A 20,681-nucleotide genomic window follows, 5' to 3' on the forward strand; every position below is an offset into this window, starting at 1 on the left:
ATGAGCAGTGACGGGGAGGCTCTGACTTGCGACATCCAGGCCACATATTGATTTCCATCTGTGCCTGAATGAGGTTAAGTTTAGAAGACATGTCAACACGCCTAAACACTATACAAAAGTATAGTATATGAAAGGATACCCCATATCCAAAAGTAGAGCACACGTATGAAACCCTTCACAATCCAAAATGGCGTAAAGCAAAGAAGCAATTACCAATCATTTATAAGAAAATATTTTTGAACCTTTCCAGCGCTCAAAAATAACCTATCAAAACATAGCAAGCAACACATAAACATAAACTAGCCCTGACAAACAGTAAAGGCAGGGATGATGTGATAAACACACAGCCTGTAGAAAGTAGCTCCCAGGAAAGGAGCTTGCGGGCCACTCTCGCTGCTGGGGTTACAGTCGCCTCTCAAGTGACTGCTACAAAGCAAACACTGAATACTAATTTTGCTTTGGTCGTAAAAGCAAAAATCCTCTTTGCATATCTCTCAGCAAAAAACAGGTGCCAATGTAGGTCTTTCATAAAAGCAAAATGGCCTAAAGCAAACTTTCGAAAAGCAGGGGAGACCTACATCAATATCTTTATTTTCCATTTCCATTTCCACTTGTTGAGGCAGCTCTAAGGATAAAACCTAAAAGGAATTAAATTCATGTACAAACTACCATCACTGGAGAAACACAGCTGGAGACACTGCCAAAGTAGGATGGTCTGCTCCGGGAAGGGCAGGAAGGGGAGGGAGCAGTGGAGGGGGCAGCCCTGCCCGCCCACCAGGCTCACAGCACCCCTCCATCAGCTCATGAGTAGAAACCAGAATTCACAAGGCAGCTAGGAGCACTGCTACCTAAGGGACACAAGCAGGGGTCAAGGGTCGCATGGCTCACCCTTTCCTTGTGTTTCACTCATGGCTCTGCCCTCTGCTAGACACAGGCTCCCATGGCCATTCCTGACTACATTTGCACTGCTGGCCCTCACCAGGGCACTCAGTAGGTGCTTAATAAATGTTTGTTTAACGGATGGCACCTAGGAGGTGCCCATGACATGGGGCCTCCACACTGAAAACTCCCACGGTGGGTCAGGCACTGTCCCCTCAGGTCCTGCACTAGAAATTGGAGGGACTGGCTTGTCACAGGCAGGAGATGCTAAGAGAGAACACAGGAGTCTGGAGCCAGAGGGAGCTCTCTTGTCTGCTTCTGCCTCTGCCAGTTCCAGGAAATGTGTTACTCTAGTCACTTCCCTTGTCCCCAGCTCGGACGCATGCTCTTGCCGCGTGTAGTGACCAGCCTGAACAATAGCAGGGGCTGTTCTGGGCCTGCGCTCCCCAACAATGGCCAAAGTATTGGGGCAGCTCAGAGAAATTGCAAATAAAAGGACTTTCTTTCTCTTCCACAAAAGCAGAGCTGCAGGAGCCGCATAATGGTCGCCTCCTCTGCCAAGGAACTTGAGTAATGGTTTTCTGAATCTTTGAAGCTGAGTCACTATTTTTTTTTTAATGGGGAGTGATTAATTATAAACCACCCATTGACAAGGATTGCCTGTCCCAGCCCTTCTACGAAATATATTTCTTTCAGAAACTGTGAACAGCGCTGTGTTCAGCATGCTTTTAAAGGCACCACGACCCAATACTTGGACAGGAAAGGCCATGAGAAAATAAACTTGCTCAAGTCAAGTGGGCAAAGCCGCCCCTCCCAGCCACCACCCACTCAGCCCTCTGCCTCCTGACCTAGATCCCTGAGTCAGAGCCCATGACACTGAGGGCCTCGTGGGAGCCTCATGGACAGCTTTTGAAGAGGAAGAAGTGATATTCACGCTTCTAGCCCTTCTGCCCAACTCTCCAAATGATGCGTCTAGGGGACTTCCTCCTCTTCTCCTCTTTCTGTAGTTTTTGAGTTTTCTCTAAGTTGCTTGTTTACTCATAATGAATATATATTTTATTACATATATTACTGCTTATATAACATTCTTATATGTGTGTGTATAGACATAGATATGTGTCAATATATAGATATAACCATAGCTATAGACATAGAAATAAACAGAAGCTACATGCTCTGGGTCTGTCCACGCTATTACATCCAGGGAGGAGGGAGGAAGTCGCCAGAGCACAATGGGCACCAAGGAATAGAGGTGGGGTGAGGCTACATTTTCAGAACAAGGAGCGTCTTCGAGCACCTTCCAGGCCCCAGAGTGTCCACCCCCAACCTGCATCTCTGTGTCCTGTCACTTCCTCTGCACTCTACACCCTTGGCCCTCAGTTCTGCTGGCCTGAGCCCCTGGTGGACACCAGGTCATCATCCTCCATCCCCGTACCACACTTTGTTGGCTCCTGGATATTCTGCCAGCACCCTCCCAAAGCAAACCCCACTGGGAGGGAAGGGCCAAAGGGATGAGAGCTATAAAATGTGAGAAGGGTGCTTCCCGAAGATCACACTCCCACCCTAGTGCTGGGGGAGGGCCAGGGAATGGCCAGCCTGCACATTCTGACATTCAGCAAAGAGCCCACAATTTAGCCTTTGCCCTTAAGCAATTGCTCAGACTTTTGGAGCCAGAGTTGCAAGTCTATGCCTGTCCCCTCCTTAAGAATGCAAGAATTTTTTTGTGTACCTATCTAGTGCAAGGTCAGAAATTCCTGCTCCAGAAATTGCTATTAAACACCTACTATACACCAGACAGTGCTGTGTTGTATCATAGGCAGGATGATCACAATTCAATACTCAGACAGGAAAGAACATAAGAAAATAAACTTGCTTGGACCTCCTTGGTGGCACAAGGGGTTAAGCCTCAGCACTATGAAGCTATCTGCAACTATTGCAGCATGAGTTCGATCCCTGCTGGCCAGAGAGGTGACCCACATGGCACAGCAGACTTCTCCTGTCTTGCCCGCTACTCCTCTCAGCAGGTATTTCAGTAGATCTGCCTGTTCTGCTCCCCACTCTCTCTGGTGAATCCTCTCACTACAACACCCCCCCCCACACACACACACACACCTCTGGCCTGCACCCCAGCTCTTGTATGCATAAATAAACAAATCCTTAAATTAAAAAAAAAAAAAACTTGCTAAAGTCAAGTAGGCAATGCCCGCCCCTTCCAGCCACCACCCACTCTGCCATTACCCTCCTGACCCAGATCCCTGAGTCAGAGTCCATGACACCAATGGGTCTAGTGGGAGCCTCATGGACAGCTCTTTGAAAAGATGTGATGTCTCTGATGGTCACAGAATGCCTTCCTGGTACCTCTGCCTGCCTCTCTATTTGTTCCATATCATGACCTTGTTTAACCCCCACAAAATGCTGTGGAGAACTAAAAACTACCTATAATACAGATCATCCTGGATCAAGATCCTCCACAAATTGATAGAACCAAGAGGAGGGGTCAACCATTCTATAGGGAGGTATCCCAGGGAAGAGAGATTTAAGTTGTACCTTGAGAAATGAGTGGGAGTTTGATAAGTGGAGCCACGGCAAACAGAACAGCATGCAAAGGCATGGAGAAGCGAAGACCCATGGAGGCAGGTAGCTGGTACCCTCCAGGGGATCAAACCTGACTGTGCAGGCAAAGGTATGTGCAGCTCAGAACTGCCCCTCCTCCAACCCAGCCTCCAGGACAGGAGCCAACACTGCTGCTTCCTTCTGCTTATTTTCCAATCACCTTGAGAATGAACCAATTGTCTAGTGTCCCACACAACCCCCCAGTGCATCATACAGCATCACAGGGGCAGGGGGCGGTGGGGGAAGCCAAGGACTGTAAAGAAACCTTCTATGTCCTTCCCAAGGCCAGTGTCAGCTACAGGGTGGCAGCACCCTACATCCCAGACTCCTATAAAGAAGTGGAGTTCTGGGGCCTCCCCAGTGGTGCAGTGGGTTGAGCACAGCTCTGTGAAGCTGTCCACAGCCTCTGCAGTGCCGGTTCAATTCCCTCCGGCCAGGGAGATACCCACATGCAGACCTCTCCTGTCTCACCTACTGCTCCCCTCAGGTCCTTCTACCTGTTCTGCTCCCTGTTCTGGCTCTGGTGAATTCTCTCATCCTCCCAAGCCTCTGGCCTGTACCTCAGTGCTTGTATAAATAAATAAATCTTTAAAAAAAAAAAAAAGTGGAGTTCTGCAGAGAGGACCCAAACCTCACCTGGGACTGAGATCAGAAAAGCACTCCCCCCTGAAATGAACTTTCCCAACTCTCCCCAATCATCAATGCACTTGGTGTCTGGTCTAGTTTAGTCACTGATTAGTAAGAGGGTGGGGTTGGGTTGACACCAATGTAAAGTCTTGTCTTGATTTGTCATTTAGTATAAAGCACATCTCTAACAGGAGCAGGGGGCAGCCTGGCATGGAGATCTGGGCTGTCAGATTTGAGCTGCACTCCTTACAAGGATTTACAGGTACAGCATCTCCTCCCCTCACCCCCCTCCCAGAGAGGAGGGTTCAGACTCTGACCTGCAGGTCCCTGCTCCAGTGTCTTGTCACACCCTGTCAACAGCTCTCAGAGGGGAGGAAGCCCGACTGTGTCTGTTGACCGCCAACTATAGCCCAACTTGAAGCAAATAATCTATGGATCAATTATTCTCGTAGTTAATGGCTTTTGGAGATGGCCAGGGCATTCCAGCACCTTCAGGCAAAGGCCTCTCCTATCCCTGAAGAGCTTCAGGGAAGGGGAATTCCCACACCTCCCTGGCTCCCTTTCCTCAAGGGAAGAGCCCTGAGATCCTGGCTCCCCCTGGCAATCCATCCCACACCCAGCAGTCAGCCCATGCCCACGTAATCCCTCTCCCTGGGGTGTTGGGCCCCCACCGCTGCCAACACCCCATGGCTGGGGGCCTTGCAGCACAGCTTGGGAAGTGGGGTTCTTCCCCATTCTGGATCTGAGGTCGGGTGCCAGAAACTCAAACAGCTTTGTTGTTTTTCTACTTTTATCCCTCTTCAAGTAAACTTGCAAATGTCAATAACCAGAGAAAAACACGTAAATGGAGACACATATTTCTCAACTCTTGCAGCTTGCTGTTGCTCTTGCCAGCACAAACAAGTTCAGCTTCCTGGCCCGTTTATGTAAGCGGCAGACCAGCTGCCCAGCACCGCGGGAACACAGGGTCAGCGCGCGCCTGCTAATCCCACCGCCTCGTTCTGTGCCCAGAGGCTCAGCTGGCAGCATGAGCGGCCTCCAGCCTTCAGGTGGCAGAGGCCTCAGGTGGCAGGTTTCAGAAGAGATCACGGGAAACCACAGGTCCCCTGTCAGCGACAAAGGTCTCGATCTGAAAGGCAGTGGCTGTTGAGAGAAGTTGCCAAGAGAACAATGTGGCACCTCATGTGCAAACGGAAAGGAATGCAGAATCTGGTCCCTGGTGATCTCCGTCCCTCCCCGCAGTCTCCATCTAAGGGCTATCGCTGCTTCCCCATTTTGTAATAATCATAAGGTCCCACCACTTCAGACACTTATCCTGTGCCAGGTGCTTTACCTGCCCGGGAGGAAGGCTGGCCCCCATTTCATATGGGCCAAAGGAAGTTCAGAGAAGTTAAGGAACTTTCCCAAATTCACACAGCTAGTGAGGCAGGGAGTCCTCACTGGCTCCAGGTGAGTCTGACTAAAGCCCCTCTCTTTCCTGGCGCCAGGGTCTCTATTCTCCTCCCCAACTCCTTGTATCTCTCCCTCGCCCCCAATTTTCTCTCAGTTCCCTGCTCTGCTCCTGCCTTTCCACCCTTCACGGAGCTCTGGAGCATGGGGTGTATGTGTAAGGTGGGAGGAGCCTCCTCATGCACAACACAGCCCAGCACCCCTGGGAGCCCCTGGGAGCCTCTTGCAGGAGCTAGGAGCCAAGAACCTTAATCATCTCTCTACCCTGGAGCAGCAGCTCTGGCATGAGGAGTTAGAATTTAAAAGTGCCCCCACCTCTGATTCTCCATCTCCAGGTCTCACCAGTCACCCATTCCACTCCTCCCTCAAGCTTCCAAAGGGCCCCTCTCCCACCATTTAGGAAGAGGCCAGGCTGCAGGTATTCCAGGGAGTCCCTGCCATCTTCAGTAACTCAGCTCCCCAGCCCACCTCCTCCACAGCCCCCTCTCTCCATCGCTGCCTCCTGTGGGCAGGCCCCCACCCCGATGTGTTTGTACTTCTGTACCTACTTGTATTTGTCTTGTATTTGGCGGAGTCAGTATTTACCTTGGCTGGGCCTCCCTCTCTATCTGCACCATGGACTACATGCTGCTTGGATAGAGAGAGGGCCTGGGAGGTTCCTTTAGATCCATAAAAAGGTAGTGCTGGATGCTGAGTCAGACGCCAGCGCGTGTGACCAGATTCTCAAGAGAAAAACATTTAATCCTCCCCTGGCAGCATCAGAGATAAACAATTGGCTCCGGGCCCAGAAGGTCTGACCGAGGTCACCTCTCAGAGATTATAAACTAATGAAAAGAAAAGATATCTAAGATAGGTGAACAACTGACCCCCTACTTCCACGAACCTGAGAACAGATTGAGAAATAAAGAGATAGACTAAAGGTAGGGCTGACTGAGCTGGGCATGAAGAAGGGCACCCGTGCCCATGACGGACACATAGAGGACTTGCATCCTCAAGGAGGGTGAGTTGGGAATTACAGCCACAGAGTGGGTCACTGAGCTAAGGGGCACTCTTCCAGGACTGAGACTGATGCACATATTTTCATATGTCAGGAGATCAGCACCCAGCAGTTACTCACCAGAGTACTCACTGTAGCCAGAACTGCAACCCTGGGCTCTGGGACTCTCCATTGTGTTACCCCATGACCCACTGCCTCCCCAGGGCTATGGCACACAGGATTTTGTGTCTTTCCATCTCTCAACTTGGCTTCAGGGGCCTGGCCCACATCAGTCTTTGAGTGTTGGTGTGTGGGGGAGGTCTGCGTGGGGAGGGTGGGGATGGAGATCTGCTGTATGCCCCTCCCCATCGCTTCCCATATTCCAGATCCCACTCCCCTAGCCTTTAGACATGAGCAAACAAAGCTAAAGCTTGTAATTTTAAAAAGGCACCAGCGGAGATGGTGTGGCAAGGAGTGAGACTGGAAGGAGACATGCTGAGATTGTTGGGGCCTGTTCTGTTCTTCGTGTGTGTGGTGGGTACACCAGTCGCTAGGTGTGTGAAACCACATCAAGCTATCAGGTGCATGCCACACACACTTTTATAAAGACCCCAAAGTCTCACCCTCTGCATTCCCACAACTGCCTGAGTTCAACCCATGTCCCCTTCTCCACCTCACAGGCCTAAGCTTGTGTGCACATGCACACACACATACTCACACAGGCACTCCAGTTCATTCCACATCATTGTGAAAGTAGCAGTAGAGAATGGAAGAGCAGGCATATCTACCTTTGGCAAAGCTGTGAAACCCAGATCTAGCTTGCCTGCCCCAGCCTCTTCCCTCATATATAAGCTGCATGGCCTGCCTTGTTCTGAGCTATAAAGCCTCAGGGTTAAGAATATGTCAGTGCTAAATCTTTAATTTTTGCTTGATCTTAATAACAATACCAATGGGACTTTTTCTCTTTTTTGGAACTAGGCAAACTGATTCTAAAGTTAAAATGGAAAAGCTAACAAGCAACCATAGCTAGGCCAATTCAGAAAGAGCAGAGAAATGAGAGGGAATTAGCCTACCAGGCTTTCAAGCATATTATAAAGCTACTGAAATTAAAACAGTGTGGTACTAGCACAAGAACAAACAAAATGATGACAGGGACTAGGAAGTTCAGAAATAAAAGTAACAAAAAATAATTCAGTTGACACCACTATACCCTTAAAATGCATAAGATAATATTTTTAATGCTATGCATATTTAATCACAATTAAAAAAAGTAGCTTAGTCTGTGTGTTTGCTACATTCAGACACCATTCCAAGCATACACACAGATTACCTAACTTGATCCTCCCAAATGAAGCTGCTTACATACCTGATTAGGAATGAGGCTGGATTCAAACCCAGGCAATTAACACTCAGAATGTGTGCTTTTAACCACTTACTATACTGATAAGCAATATATAACCAAGTATACTCAGGAATTTTAGATTTTAAAGATAGCTTTTAAAATCAGTGGGAGAGGGCCTCCACTGGTGGCGCAGGCAGTTGAGCTCAGCGCTGTGAAGCTGTCTGCAGCCTCTGCAGTGCCGGTTCGATCCCCGCCAGCCGTCAAGGGTCCCACATGGCGCAGCAGACCTCTCCTGTTGCACCCACTGCTCCCCTCAACAGTGTATTTTGTCAGTCTGCCTGTTCTCTTCCCCACTGTCTCTGGTGAATCCTCTCATCATCCCGCACAAATGACCTGTACCCTGGTTCTTGTATAAACAAATAAATCTTAAAAAAAAAAATCAGTGGGAGAAAGATGGTAGGGGGCGATGTTTAGAGCCATACCTCATAACTCATTCCATGAGAAATTCAAATGGATCAAATATTTAAATATCAAAATCTCCATGGCACCAGAAAAAAGATCCTTCAAAATAAAATTAACACAGGGATGCCTTCTTAAGTACAATACAAAACCTAGAAGCCATAGAGGAGACTGATAAATCCAACTAGATTAAAAAAAAAAAAAAAAAACTTCCTGGTAATCTCTTCCCCCACAAGTCAAAAGTAATTAAAACAGGGCCTCCCCAGTGGCGCAGCGATTGAGCGCTGGGTTGCAAAGCTGCCCGCAGCCTCTGCAGTGCCAGTTCGATCCCCGGCTGCTCCCCGGCCACCAGAGGAGGGTCCCGCATGGCGCACAGACCTCTCCTGCCGCCCGCTGCTCCCCTCAGCAGTGTATTTCTGTCCCTCTGCCTGCTCTGCTCCCCGCTCTGGCTCTGGCTCTGGTGAATTCTCTCGCCTTCCCGTGCTTCTGACTGTACCAAGTGCTTGTATAAATAAATAAATAAATCTTTAAAAAAAAAAATAAGTGACATCATTAAAAAAAGTAATTAAAACAAATTGGAGAAAAATATTCTCATATCTTAAAGGACTCAACTCATATCTTAAAGGACAAACTCCTTAATCTATTAAGGAAAAAGCCAACAAGTCTATTTTTAAAATGAGCAATGAATATAAACAGGCAGTTCATAGAAACAGATTACGCAAATGTCTCCAAACAGGAAAAATACCTATATAATGGCACTCAGATAGAATAAATGCAAATTAATCCCACACAGATACCATTTCTGTGTAGATACCAGTATAATGCATATTAGGTGAAAGTGTGGGGAAATGGGCTTTCTCTCTCACTGCTGGGAGTATGAATTGATGCAGCTTCTGTTCTCTCTCAAAATTACAATGCATGGCCTTTGGCCTGCTGTTATTCCCAGCAACAGGAGGAATATGCAAAGTACTGTCTGTAGTAGCAAAACTGGAAATAACCAGATGTCCAGCAAAAGGAGACTAGGTAAACAAAGTGTCTGTTGTATCCATAGAATGAAATACCAAAAAAAATTTTTAACTAGATCACTGGTTTATATAAAAGGAACCAACCAGATGGAAGACATGCATAGAGCAAGGTATAGGGATAGGGCACGGAGCTTCCATTCTCTTTCCAAGGGATGCCCCCCAGCTCTCCATTATTCACCAACCTGGAAGCTCCAAGGACATTCTTTACTTCTTAGAAATAAATGAGCTGTAGGTGTGACCCTATGCATCTGAATCACATCCAGGTTGTAAACCAATGTTACCACAATTTAAAGAAATGTAAGTTACACACACAAAAAAGAAGAAAGAAAGAAATGAGTTTTTTCCTAGTCAAGTGGGGACAGCGGTCAAGAGTTCAACCCCAGGATTCAGATATACCCAGTTCTAGCCCTGGGCCAGTCCTTCCTCAGTGTGTGACCTTAGACCAGTATCTCAACCTCTCTAGGTCTCACTGTTCCATCCATAAAATGGAAAAAAGAATACTTCCTTCAAAATATCAGATCATTAATGTTAAAACCTTCCCACTATTTTCAGGACATACATAATCTCTCAAAAACTATGGTTTCAGTTTTATCCCCACTGCGTTAGTGCATCTTTCCCCTTTTCTGTGAGAAAGTTCTCATGCCCTCCTCCCATCCAAATAGACCAAGGATCAACTACCTTTATCAAGCACCCACTTCTGTTTCTAATACCTAGAGAAGTACTGTTCTGCCGAGGCCTCCCTAAAGTGACTGGCCCCAAGGTTACCTGGCTGGCTCAGTGGGCAGCCAGGAGCCAAGCCTGGACAGCCTGCACCCACAGCTGTTCCCCCTCTGCTCACCAGAGGCCTCTCTTAGAGACAGGCAAGCTCATTTATAGTGACATGTAGTGATGAAGGGAAATGGAGAGCAAGAGAGGGTCACCACTCAATGACTGAAACATTCACCATGTTCCCTACCTAGGAGAAGGCAGCGACAATCTCTGGAGCAGAAGCAGACTGTCCCTGCGCGGCTCCCCAGCTGGTGTTGGAGCATCTCTAATGAGTGGGGAAGATCACCTTGGCCTCCCTGAGCTTTGGGGCTGAATGGGGGTTTTGCTGGGGATAACCTGAAGGTGCGGAACCTGGTAGGTCACTTGCTTGCTGTGTGATCTTGAGTGAGCTACTTAACCTTTCTGACCCTCAGTTTTCTCTGCCTACTCAGAGACAGTGTTTCAGCAATTCTCCCCTGTCAGTTTTTGGCCTTGACGAGATCATTTCCACCAGCAGTCTGCAAGGGGGTAGGCTATACCAGCTGTCTCCAGTTTCCCTCCTCTTGTTGTCTCCTGAATCTGCTCCAGTCTTTGGTCTCTTCTACTCCACTAAAAGCCCTAGCCATCATGGAGCAGCCTGTGGCTAAGTCCCCTCAGCCATCCACTCGCCTGGCCTCTCAGCAGGGCTCAACACCTCATTTTTTCCCTCCTCTTTGCCAGGTGGTCCTTGCTCAGTTCTCAGGACAGCAACCACCCTGGTTTTGTTCTCACCATGTCAGGTCGGGGTGCCCCAGGGTTCAGGCCATGCCTCTTCTCTATCTGTGCTCTTGACCTCAGTTACTCTCTGAGCTGGAAACAACTTCAGAGGATCCCAAATTCACATCTCAAGCTCAGTCCTCACTCCCCAACCGCAGGCTCCAGTATCCAACTCATTCAGCATCTCTCTCTTGTCCCAAGTATACTTCAGTTTCAACATGTCCAAAACCCACCTCCTGGTCTCCCGCTTTGGCCCTGAGCCCACCGTCCATGTGGTGGGTTAACACTCCACCCACTGCAGGCCACTGGGAAGTCAGCGAGACCACAGAGGCTGAGCGGCGCAGAGTTCCGTGCAACAGCTGACACACCACACTCGGTGACTGTCACGAAAACTATCAGACACGGGAAGACTGAAGGATGGAGGCCAAGAACAGGTGCTGGGGAGACAGCCTGAGGGGTCTCAGGGACAGGCGGGGAGGAAAGTGCAGCGTTGTGGGAGGGAAGAGGTGGAGGTTTTTGGGGCTCAGCAGACGTCACACCTGAACCCAAGGCCAAGCCAGGCAGTCCCTGACTCTGCCAGACACTTTTGACCTCTAGCCCAGAGGAGAAAATAAAGCTTACGCATTACTTAAAAGCAGCTCCCCAGAGGCTCCACCAGGACTGATGTTCTGAGGGTTAAAAGCCTGTCTTTGCCAGCTTCCCATCACCACTCCAGCCCTCCAGGATTCTCTTGCGAAGACTCCCATTTCGGTGAACAGGACTTGAAGCACTTCCCTCTCCTCAGACTTCACCATGGCAAAGGGCACCTGTGTGTCCCCATGGTGTCCTCTGTCCAGAACACAGCTGGCCCTCAGGAGGTCCCAGATTGTCAAAGAGGAGACAGAAATTTTCCCGCCCAAGATGAAAGTATAAGGAATTTCTAAATATGTTAATATTTCCTTCAGGCCTTCAATCAAATATCTTAGAGACCTTCCATGGCCTCCCATCAAAAATATCAATTGTACATGCCCTTGACACAGACCCACAGTTCCCATTTTATTTTTATTATTTATATATTATTTTCCTCCTTCGTAGTAGCCATTATCATTCTGTATGCTTAATTTACATCCCCACTTAGAATGAAGCCCCAAAGAGCCAGAGGTTTTCGTCTGTTTTGTTCACTGTGGCATCTGCAGCTCTTAGAATAGTACCTGGAACATGCAGGGGCTCAAAATATATTTTTCAAACGAGTGAATCATTAACTACACTTACTTAAGCACTTTTTCTGTACTAGAGGCTTTCCTATACACTGTATAACACTTTACTTAGCTCATTTCACCTGCATAACTACCCTGTGAGGAAGTATGATCATCTTTTCTACATGAAATGCACACTGAGCTCTTACCTTCTGAGAGGCAAGATCACTCATCCAAGCTCAGATCATCTCTCTATGGCCAGAGATCTGTCTGACTCCAAACCCCAACCATTACCTGTACAAGATGAGCTGTGCTAATGTGGAGGATAAAAGATCTGGAGAAGGATAATGGAAAAAGCAACAGAAAACCTCTGGAAGAAGCCCTCTGGCACTCCAGTCCAGTAGAAAGTTCTCGTAGTGGAGAGGCTCTAGGTCTGTGCTGACAGACTGGGTAGGCATTAGCTACATGTGCTGTTGAGCACTTGAAATGTGGCTTGTGCAACTAAGTAGCTATATTTTAAATACATATGCCTGGGCATGCACTTCTTCACCAGATCTGTGGCATGTGGACCTGTGGGACAGGGAAAGTGGGGGGTGGCGAGGGAAGGGGGTGCAGATTCACAGCAGTAAGCACCTGGGTTGTTTTGTGTAATCCTTTGAAAGGAGACTGTTTACCCAGTTCACAGGGGCGGATGCAGAGGGTCAGAGATGAGGTAATGCAGAAGGGCCAGAGTGCCTGCTGTCTCAGGGTCGAGTTCCTTCCTGGGCGAACTCTCCCCCACCCCGGCCTCCAGGCAGTTGGGACCAACAGGCCACATCAGAAAGCTGAGTTTTCTCACTCCCTTTCAGAGATTTGCACTTAACCATTTCCAAAGTCACTTTAACCATGGAAGCTAGGCGACTGGTCCCACACAGGCCCTGTAGGGTTTTACACGGACTCAATAAATGTTTGCTGTATTGAATAAACAAGAGGGAGAGCCAAGGCTCAGTGAGATTTCTGGCAACTAGAAGCCTGATGGGGGAGGGCCTGTTCCTCAATCCAACCTATCAGCCAGTCATCTTCCAATCTGACCGTGCCCACCAAACACACCAGGCACTGGCTGAAAATGACGTTTCCTGAGCCTCTTCCCTGACATTCCCCGATACTTCTACTCAGTAATCTGGGGAGTCAGTCAAACACAGCCATTTTTGTCAAACCCCATCCCCTACTCCAACACGCACACAACCAACTCTGATGAACTATCCTTTTTGAGAAATACTGATTTAGGGTGAGGTTAGGAATGCAGATAGGCTCTGGGTGCAGGAAGAGACTGCCCTAAAGGAAACTTCAGAAGATAAGACAGAACTCTGAGAGACTAAAAGGTGTGCGTGCTTGTTTCAAGCACTGTTTGGCGTTGCAGAAGATGGAAAGAACCTGAGTCACCCCTGTCCAAGCTTTCCACGCCCAGCATTTAAATCCCGGTTCGTCTAGGCCCCTGCACGGTGAGCACACCTGAACCGTCCCACCAGCTTCCATACGTGTGGGCAGTGTTGCTCCCAAGGAAAGCTTGCCTCCTGGCTATAAGCTCTCAGGTCTGGGTGCTAGTGGATTTCCCCTTTAAACCAGCTGTTGCTACCCGCTTAGCCCCTCATTTCTCCAAAGCAAGATATCTCACAGTCATTTGCTCCATGCTTCCTCTACAATGTCTTTATTTTCACTCTCGAACTTGTGGGCTGAGTCTGTGTGGGTGTGGGAGGGCAGCTGGGTATTTTCTACTTCTCTGCATTTTCCTCTTGATCTACGAGGACTTTCACTTCCTCCCCCAGACTCTCAGTTCTGCCTTTCATGGGCTGTCCAGGCCTTGAGACCACCTTCTCCATCCCTCATAAGCACCAGGGAAATGGAGAACTGACTGCAACTGGCTGCCCTGGCAGTGCCTTGTGGCTACTTGCAAGCAAAGGAAGCCAGAGCAACAGCAGTAACCTCCCTGGGGCAGGGGCCCTGGGGTGCTGCATGAGTAGCAACAGAGGCAGGTAAGGGAGACTTGCTCCCTCCCCAGTCAACGGAGGCTTCAACTCTGACACTACAATGGAAAGTCCAGGACTCCACTTCCTTCCCTTGGTTTCTTCTGTCCCAGTGCTTATTATGCAGGGGTTGCTCTCAGCTTGCTCTCAAACACCCCAAATGTAGTTCTACATTTGGGAGTCTTGGGAGTCTGCTACCCTGCAGCACAGGGCCATAGGGCTAGTCCTCTCCCAACTAAACCTGAACTCCCATCCCTACCTCTCTGAAGCCCAAGTCTCCTCTTTGAAACAAAGTATGCTTAGATTCTATGGAGAATTAGAAAACAGCCTCAATCAACAGTAGCGGCTACTGGCAGGAGATTTAAATGGGAGCAGAGATAAGGGATCCTTCGCCTTTCCTCTTCCAGGCACAAGGAACACCCCTTCCAAAAAGCAAAGTTAGCTGCAGGCACTGAGGCCTCTAGTTCTAGAACCTTATCTCCCAGCAGCGAGATATTGGGCCAAGGGTATTCACCCAGGGCAGGAGCCCAGTGTGGTCTAGCGGTAAAAGCCAGAGTCACCCATCACCCACCACATCTGTTCCCAGAAGTCTACCAGCTGCCCCCTTGGTTTTCCTCTGTGTCCTCAAAGAAGCTCTCCGATCCTAAAATAAACCTCTGGGGAGCAATTGTCCAGCCTCTCCAGAGAGTAGACACACAGGGCTGGTGGCCAGAGCCCATAAAAAGGCCAGCCTGTCAGGGGCAGATCACAGTCCACTGGAGTTGTCCTCGACCTCACCCCTCCTCAGAAAGGGGAGTCCAGGGGATGCTGCCCCCAGCCAACCCATTCCCTCACCAATCTCCCCACTTCGGTTAAATTCCCTAAGAGCTGGTATGTGTTGAAGACAGTGCAGGCAGTGGAGAGGCTCTGTGACTCAGCGCCCTTGTCAGCCCCTTCACAGTCAGGGCACTGTCAATCCACCCTCACACCTGGGGCTGACGGAAGTCAAGGGAGGTGGCCCCAAAAGCTTAGGGACAAGAGCGGCACTGGCACAAAAGATCCCCAGGGTACAAACTCGATTTTTCCCTAGATGCGTCCGGAGGTCCCGGACTCACTGGTGTGAAGGCTCGTGTGGGAATGGGAAGGAGACGCGAGACACAGGTTTCTGGGAGCGCACCCGCGGCCCGGGCGAATACAAAAGGCAGCTTCCCGGCCCCCCTCCGCTCTCAGGGAGAGCGCTCCCCGCGGAGGGCGCAGGGTGCGGCAGGGGGCGCGCGAGCGACCGCCCGCCACCCAACAGCTGGGTCAGCCCCGGACCGCACCTCGTACCCGCGGGGACCTAAGCGGGCCACGAAAAGGGGGAGCCGTCCGCCCTGCTTTCCTCCCACCAACCGCCCCTACCCCCCGGCCCCCGCGGCGGCCACACCGGCTTCCCCCACCCGCCGGCCGCGCCAGCCCTCCAGGCGCGCGCGGAGCCCTTACCCAGCGCGGGGCAGTCCCCGGGGGCCACGGCCGCCCCCGGCGCGGCGAGCAGGGCGCTCAGCAGCGCGCAGTGGACGGCCAGCATGCTTCCTCCTCGGCTACAGCCCCATGGCCCCGGAGAGACAGACGGGCGAGGCGGCCCCGGGCTGCCGGAGCGGGGCGACGGGCGGGCGGGCTCGGGTCCGGCGGGCGGCAGCGCCTACCCCGGGGGCCCGCGCTCGGCTGGCACGGCGGGTCCTCGAGCCCCGCGCCTTCCTACTCGCCGCCGCCTCTGGCCGGGCTCCGTGTCAGCGCGACTTCCCACTTGCACATGACTCAGAGCAGCGGACAGTCCTGGCAACGCAGAAAAACATTTGAGGAACTCGCGCCGGAGTGACTCTCGGCCGTCCCGGAGCGCGGTTACGAAAGCGGGAGCGGATGGCGCAACAGCCCCGCGCACCGGCCGCCCAGGGCCGCGGCTTCCTGCCGCCGCGCCACACCTGAGCCCCGCGCGGGCCCCGCGCGCCCCCGCCGAGCGCTACCCGGCCCCTCCCCCCCGCGGCTGTCGGGAGGAGGGGAATGAGCCCCCACTGGCTCGGTTTTGATTTCTAGTTTCGTGAACAGAATTACTCTGTGAAAGGTGCAGCTGGGGAGCCCCGGGGGAGAGATGTGCACTACTTTACGGTAAAATAGTGCAGGCTGCCCATTGCGATCGCCCGGAGTCCTAAAAAACACCGGCTATATGGGTTCCACCCCCAGGGATTCTGATTTCATCGGTTGAAATCCAGCAATTCCACTCCTAGGTATTTACCCAAAGGACACAGAAACATCAATTCCAAAGAGCACCTGCGCCCCTATGTTTATAGCAGCACTATTTACAATAGCTAAGCTTTGGAAACAGCCCAAAGGCCCAAAAATAGATGACTGGATCAAGAAGATGTGGTACATATACACCATGGAATATTACTCAGCATTCAAAAAAGATAAACACATGCAGTTTGCAGCAACATGGATGGTGCTGGAAGGGATCATGCTCAGCGAAATAAGCCAAAAAGAAAAAGAAAAATACCGGATGGTCTCACTCATAGCAGGAATCTAGAAAACTTAAATAAGGGACCAGGAAAATGAATAACTATAAGAAAGTGAAAATCAAAATCAACAAAAAACTATGAACCAGAGACACTTTTGGGGGGGTAGGGGGCGGGAGGGGAGAGATTGGGGTCAGAATGGGGAGGTTGCAATTGTACGGGGAATAAAAAAATAAAATTTATTATTAAAAAAAAAAAAAAGAAATGAGGCTTGGACATGGGAAGACTCACTTCAGCAAAAGTACTTTCTCCAAGCCTGTTCCCTGCAGGCTCAGCACAGGCAAGGAAACAGGACTTTGGAGATAGGCAGACAGACCTGGGCTCCCATCCACCTACTGTGAGCCCCACCTGCTATGTCTGTGACTGCTGTTGAAAATCCCTGAATTTTTGTTTCCTCATCTGTCGGCTAGAGATAAGAAAGTCTATATCGGTCAGGAGCTTATGAAAATTGCAGGGGATGGTATTTAGACACTTCACCCATGGTCTGGACCATAGGTGCTCGACAGATGAGAATCTTCAAGTTCCTCCCCAACCCCCACTTTGACAGATAGAAACTGGTACTTGGCTTTCAGGAGCAACCACAAAGACCCACCAAGTTTCCCCCAGGGAGCCTGAAGCTGATAGAGTGGCCTCAGAGTCTAGTTTGGAGGGGGAGGGGGTGCGGGGATGTTGAAGTAAAGTCTAGGCTGAGAAGCTTCTGGACCAGTAACTGCGAACTAGAATGTGCTTCTCCACTTTGGGCTTCAGGCTGACCCTAAGCAGGATCAGGCTCCCGGGGCAGCTGGAATGGGCATGCATCTGAGTCTTTCTGTGGAAACCACACCATCAGCAGTGCCAGATGAACCAGGCACATACCTCCCCATTCCATGAGAGAAGCTGGTTTGGCTTCAGTCACGCCCACAGACAAGGAAAGAAATTCACCTTGGAAGGTAGACCTTTTGGCTGCTAGCCTCTCTCCTACTTAAAATGGGGTTCCAACAGGGCTCCCTCTGTGGTTATCCCCACCCTCTATTTGGGGCAGATGCCCCAAAATGATCAAAAAGAGACTACAAGCTGCAGCCTGAAACCATAAAGTTGCAGGAAGCCGGCCACTCTGCGTCTGAAAGAAGGATGTTGAAGACGAGAACAAGTGTCTAACACCCATCCCAGCTTCTGCACCAACTGGGCCTCCTGCTGGTGTGGCGCCTGTGTTCTGACTGCATGATTTCAACAAGTGGATGAACCTTCCTGAACCTCTATTTCCTGATTTATAAGATGAGAGTAATAATATGTAAATTATTGCTTTTGTGGTTCAGATTAAAGACTCTGTCCCTTTATTTTTTAAAACTCATCTTCTGCATCTCCTCCATGTCTTGAATATGTTTCCATACTATTTATCACTTTTCACCTACATGCCTAAGTCCGAGTTCTTCCCTCTGCCAGAAATTCTCTTCCTTTATCTTACACCCTACTGACCTCTTAAGATGTGGCTGGGGTGTCTTCTCCAGGCAGGCATCCAGTCTCTTCCCTACTTCCCTGGAATCCCATCATCCACAGGGTTGGAATAGATAGGAATAACCTCTTTTTTGGATGCCTTCCTCCAAATCCCATGCTGACTTTGTCCACTACCCAGACGTCCCCGTCATACCATAAAGCCCATGTCTGTGCCCCTACTGCTGTGCCTGGCACAGTGAGGTTTTTCTTCTGGAAGATGTGGGCTCCCCTGGGGTTAAGTGGAGGTTCAAAATTCTTGGGCCAACACTCCAGGCTTTGTTATGAAAAGCACTGATAAGGAAGAGAAGAAAACGTACAGTTCAGCCTGATCTACACTCAGCCAGACCTGGCTCCTTTTGCCTGAGCCACGGACTCACTAGCATCTCCTGCCTGCCTTTGGTCCCCAGGGATGGCTGAAGACCCAGGCCCATGGAGATGTGGATTTAACTAGAGCTCCAAGGGGGAGTTACAGAGTGGGGATGGTGATACGGGGCCACTAGGAAACAGAAATGAGAACCCCAGAGCCGGAGCACCCCGGCACCCAGGGATTTTAGACAGGCTGCGGTGACTGCAGCAGAAGGAACAGGGAGGACTTTAACCGGGCACCTCTCTTGGGTAACTGTTGCTTACATAGTACTTCCACATACACAGTTTCCTGTGAACTTCTGAACCCTGAGGGCAAGGACATGTTGTCCCCAAACTTCAGATGAGTACACTGAGATTCAGAGAAGCAAAGTGACTTGTTCAAGACTGCACAGCTGTTAAGTGGCAACTCTAGAAGTCTGGCTCCTGGCCCAGAACTTTCTCTGAGTGAGGGCTCAGTGGGCCCAGAGCCAAGGACCCTGTAGAACATCTGTCCCCATCACAACAGGCCCCTGGGTTTGGGTGGGCTGGAGGGGAGAGTGGAGGTGCAGAGCCTGGTCTCTTGAGCCTTGCCCCACCCAGGGAGTGTTCCTGCAGTTACCCTCCATCTCCCCTAGAGGGGGAAGCTCTGGACTTGCACCCCTTTATCAGGCTCCTTCTCAGCCTGCAAATACTGTCAGGTTTCAACAGAAGAAACTAAATTTCTAGAAGCTTGCTGGCAACAGAGGACTGTAGGACCCAGAGAATAAATGCATAGATAGCTTTAAATCCAAAGGGGAACTTATTCATGATCTGTTCTTCCTCCTTGATTTGCACATAAGGAAACTCTGGCTTCTTGAGGGAAAGTGATTTGCCAAAGGTGACACTGGCAATTAGTGACAGCAAGGTTCCAGATAGCCTGGCTCAGGAGAGTCTTTCCCCGCCCCCTGTTCCTGCCCTGCCCCTACACCCCAGGTTTGGGCTGAGATGTTACCAAATCTCAACTGGGACCGTTTAAAAAACAATGCCCTTTGTTCTCCATTCACCTTTAGGAGCAATGATTTTTTTTTTTTTAAGATTTATTTATTTATGCACACAAGAGCTGGGTTATGTTATCTCCACCTCTGGAAATGACATTTTAAGAAGTACTGCTGGGGGCCTCCCAGGTGGCGCAGCGGTTGAACGCTGTGTTGTGAGGCTGCCCACAGCCTCTGCAGTGCCCGTTCTATCCCCAGCCACCGGTGAGGGTCCTACATGGCGCGCAGATCTCTCCTGCCGCCCGCTGCTCCCCTCAGCAGTGTACTTCGGTCCTTCTGCCTGCTCTGCTCTCCCTTCTGGCTCTGGTGAATTCTCTCACCCTCCCGCGCTTCTGACTGTACCCAGTGCTTGTGTAAATAAATAAATAAATCTTTAATAATAAAAAAAAAAGTACTGTGGGATGGGGTTGGACAGCCATGCAGACCCCTCTGGCCTCTGGCCCTGACTAATCAATAATTACCAGGATGGCCTCTTTATTCCCTGAAACTTTCCCCTTCCCCTTCCTCTGGGAGGAGAGTAAAAGCCAGTAGGCCATTGTAGGTATTGTTAGGGGGAAGTGATGTCTCAGAGCGCCATTTTGGGGTTCCAGATCGGCGGATCGGGTAGGACTCATTTAAAACTTTGTCTCCCGCTTTTCTCCCAGAGCTGTATATTTCCTCATTTCCCCTTCCCTTGTAAATAAACCTTTTATTAACCTTTCACGTGTGCCTGCAGTAGAGCATTGATAAGTCCTTTTAAGCGCGCGGGTGAGGACCCACAGTCAGGCACCCCGTTTTGTATCGGGGTTGCTCTACAACAGTATAATGGGGTTGGGGGGCATCTGTTTAGCAGAATTCAGTGTCCTAGGCCAGGTGGCACACCGTAGAATCAAGCCCCATCCTGCCTGGGAAGATTTCTCACTTCCACGATGGAGGAAGTTGGCACCCCCAGCCCTGACAAAGCAAGTCGGGCTCGTGCCATCCCCCACCAGCTGCAGATCTCAATTCGTGGTCTGTTCCACTTTTCGAGGCATCACCCACTGAGTCTACCTCAAGAGAAGGGATTTTTAGCACCATTCTCAGAAAGGGGTTATAAAATTTCTCTCCCTCTTGTGATATTTATAGAATGTTAGTTTTTCTTGTGGCTGTTAAAAACATCACTGTTAAAATTAAACATAAAATTACCACATGATCTAACAATGCCCTTTCTGGGTAGGTACACAAAAGAATGGAGAGCAGGGACTCAAACAGATATTTGTACACCCATATTC

General features: G+C 50.0%; 1 protein-coding gene across 1 annotated transcript in view; it reads right to left on the reverse strand.

Moving 5' to 3' along the window:
• The window catches only part of IL6R (interleukin 6 receptor), a 44,681-nt gene extending 29,069 nt beyond the window's left edge, over nucleotides 1-15,612 (reverse strand). The window contains exon 1 of the mRNA XM_084242409.1: nucleotides 15,513-15,612. Within this exon, the coding sequence (XP_084098535.1) occupies nucleotides 15,513-15,597 (85 nt within the window). The 5' untranslated portion in view covers nucleotides 15,598-15,612. The remainder of the gene's footprint in view (nucleotides 1-15,512) is intronic.
• Nucleotides 15,613-20,681: the final 5,069 nt, after the last annotated feature.

This window comes from Talpa europaea, assembly GCF_964194135.1.
Source record: "Talpa europaea genome assembly, chromosome: 9".
Taxonomy (NCBI): domain Eukaryota; kingdom Metazoa; phylum Chordata; class Mammalia; order Eulipotyphla; family Talpidae; genus Talpa; species Talpa europaea.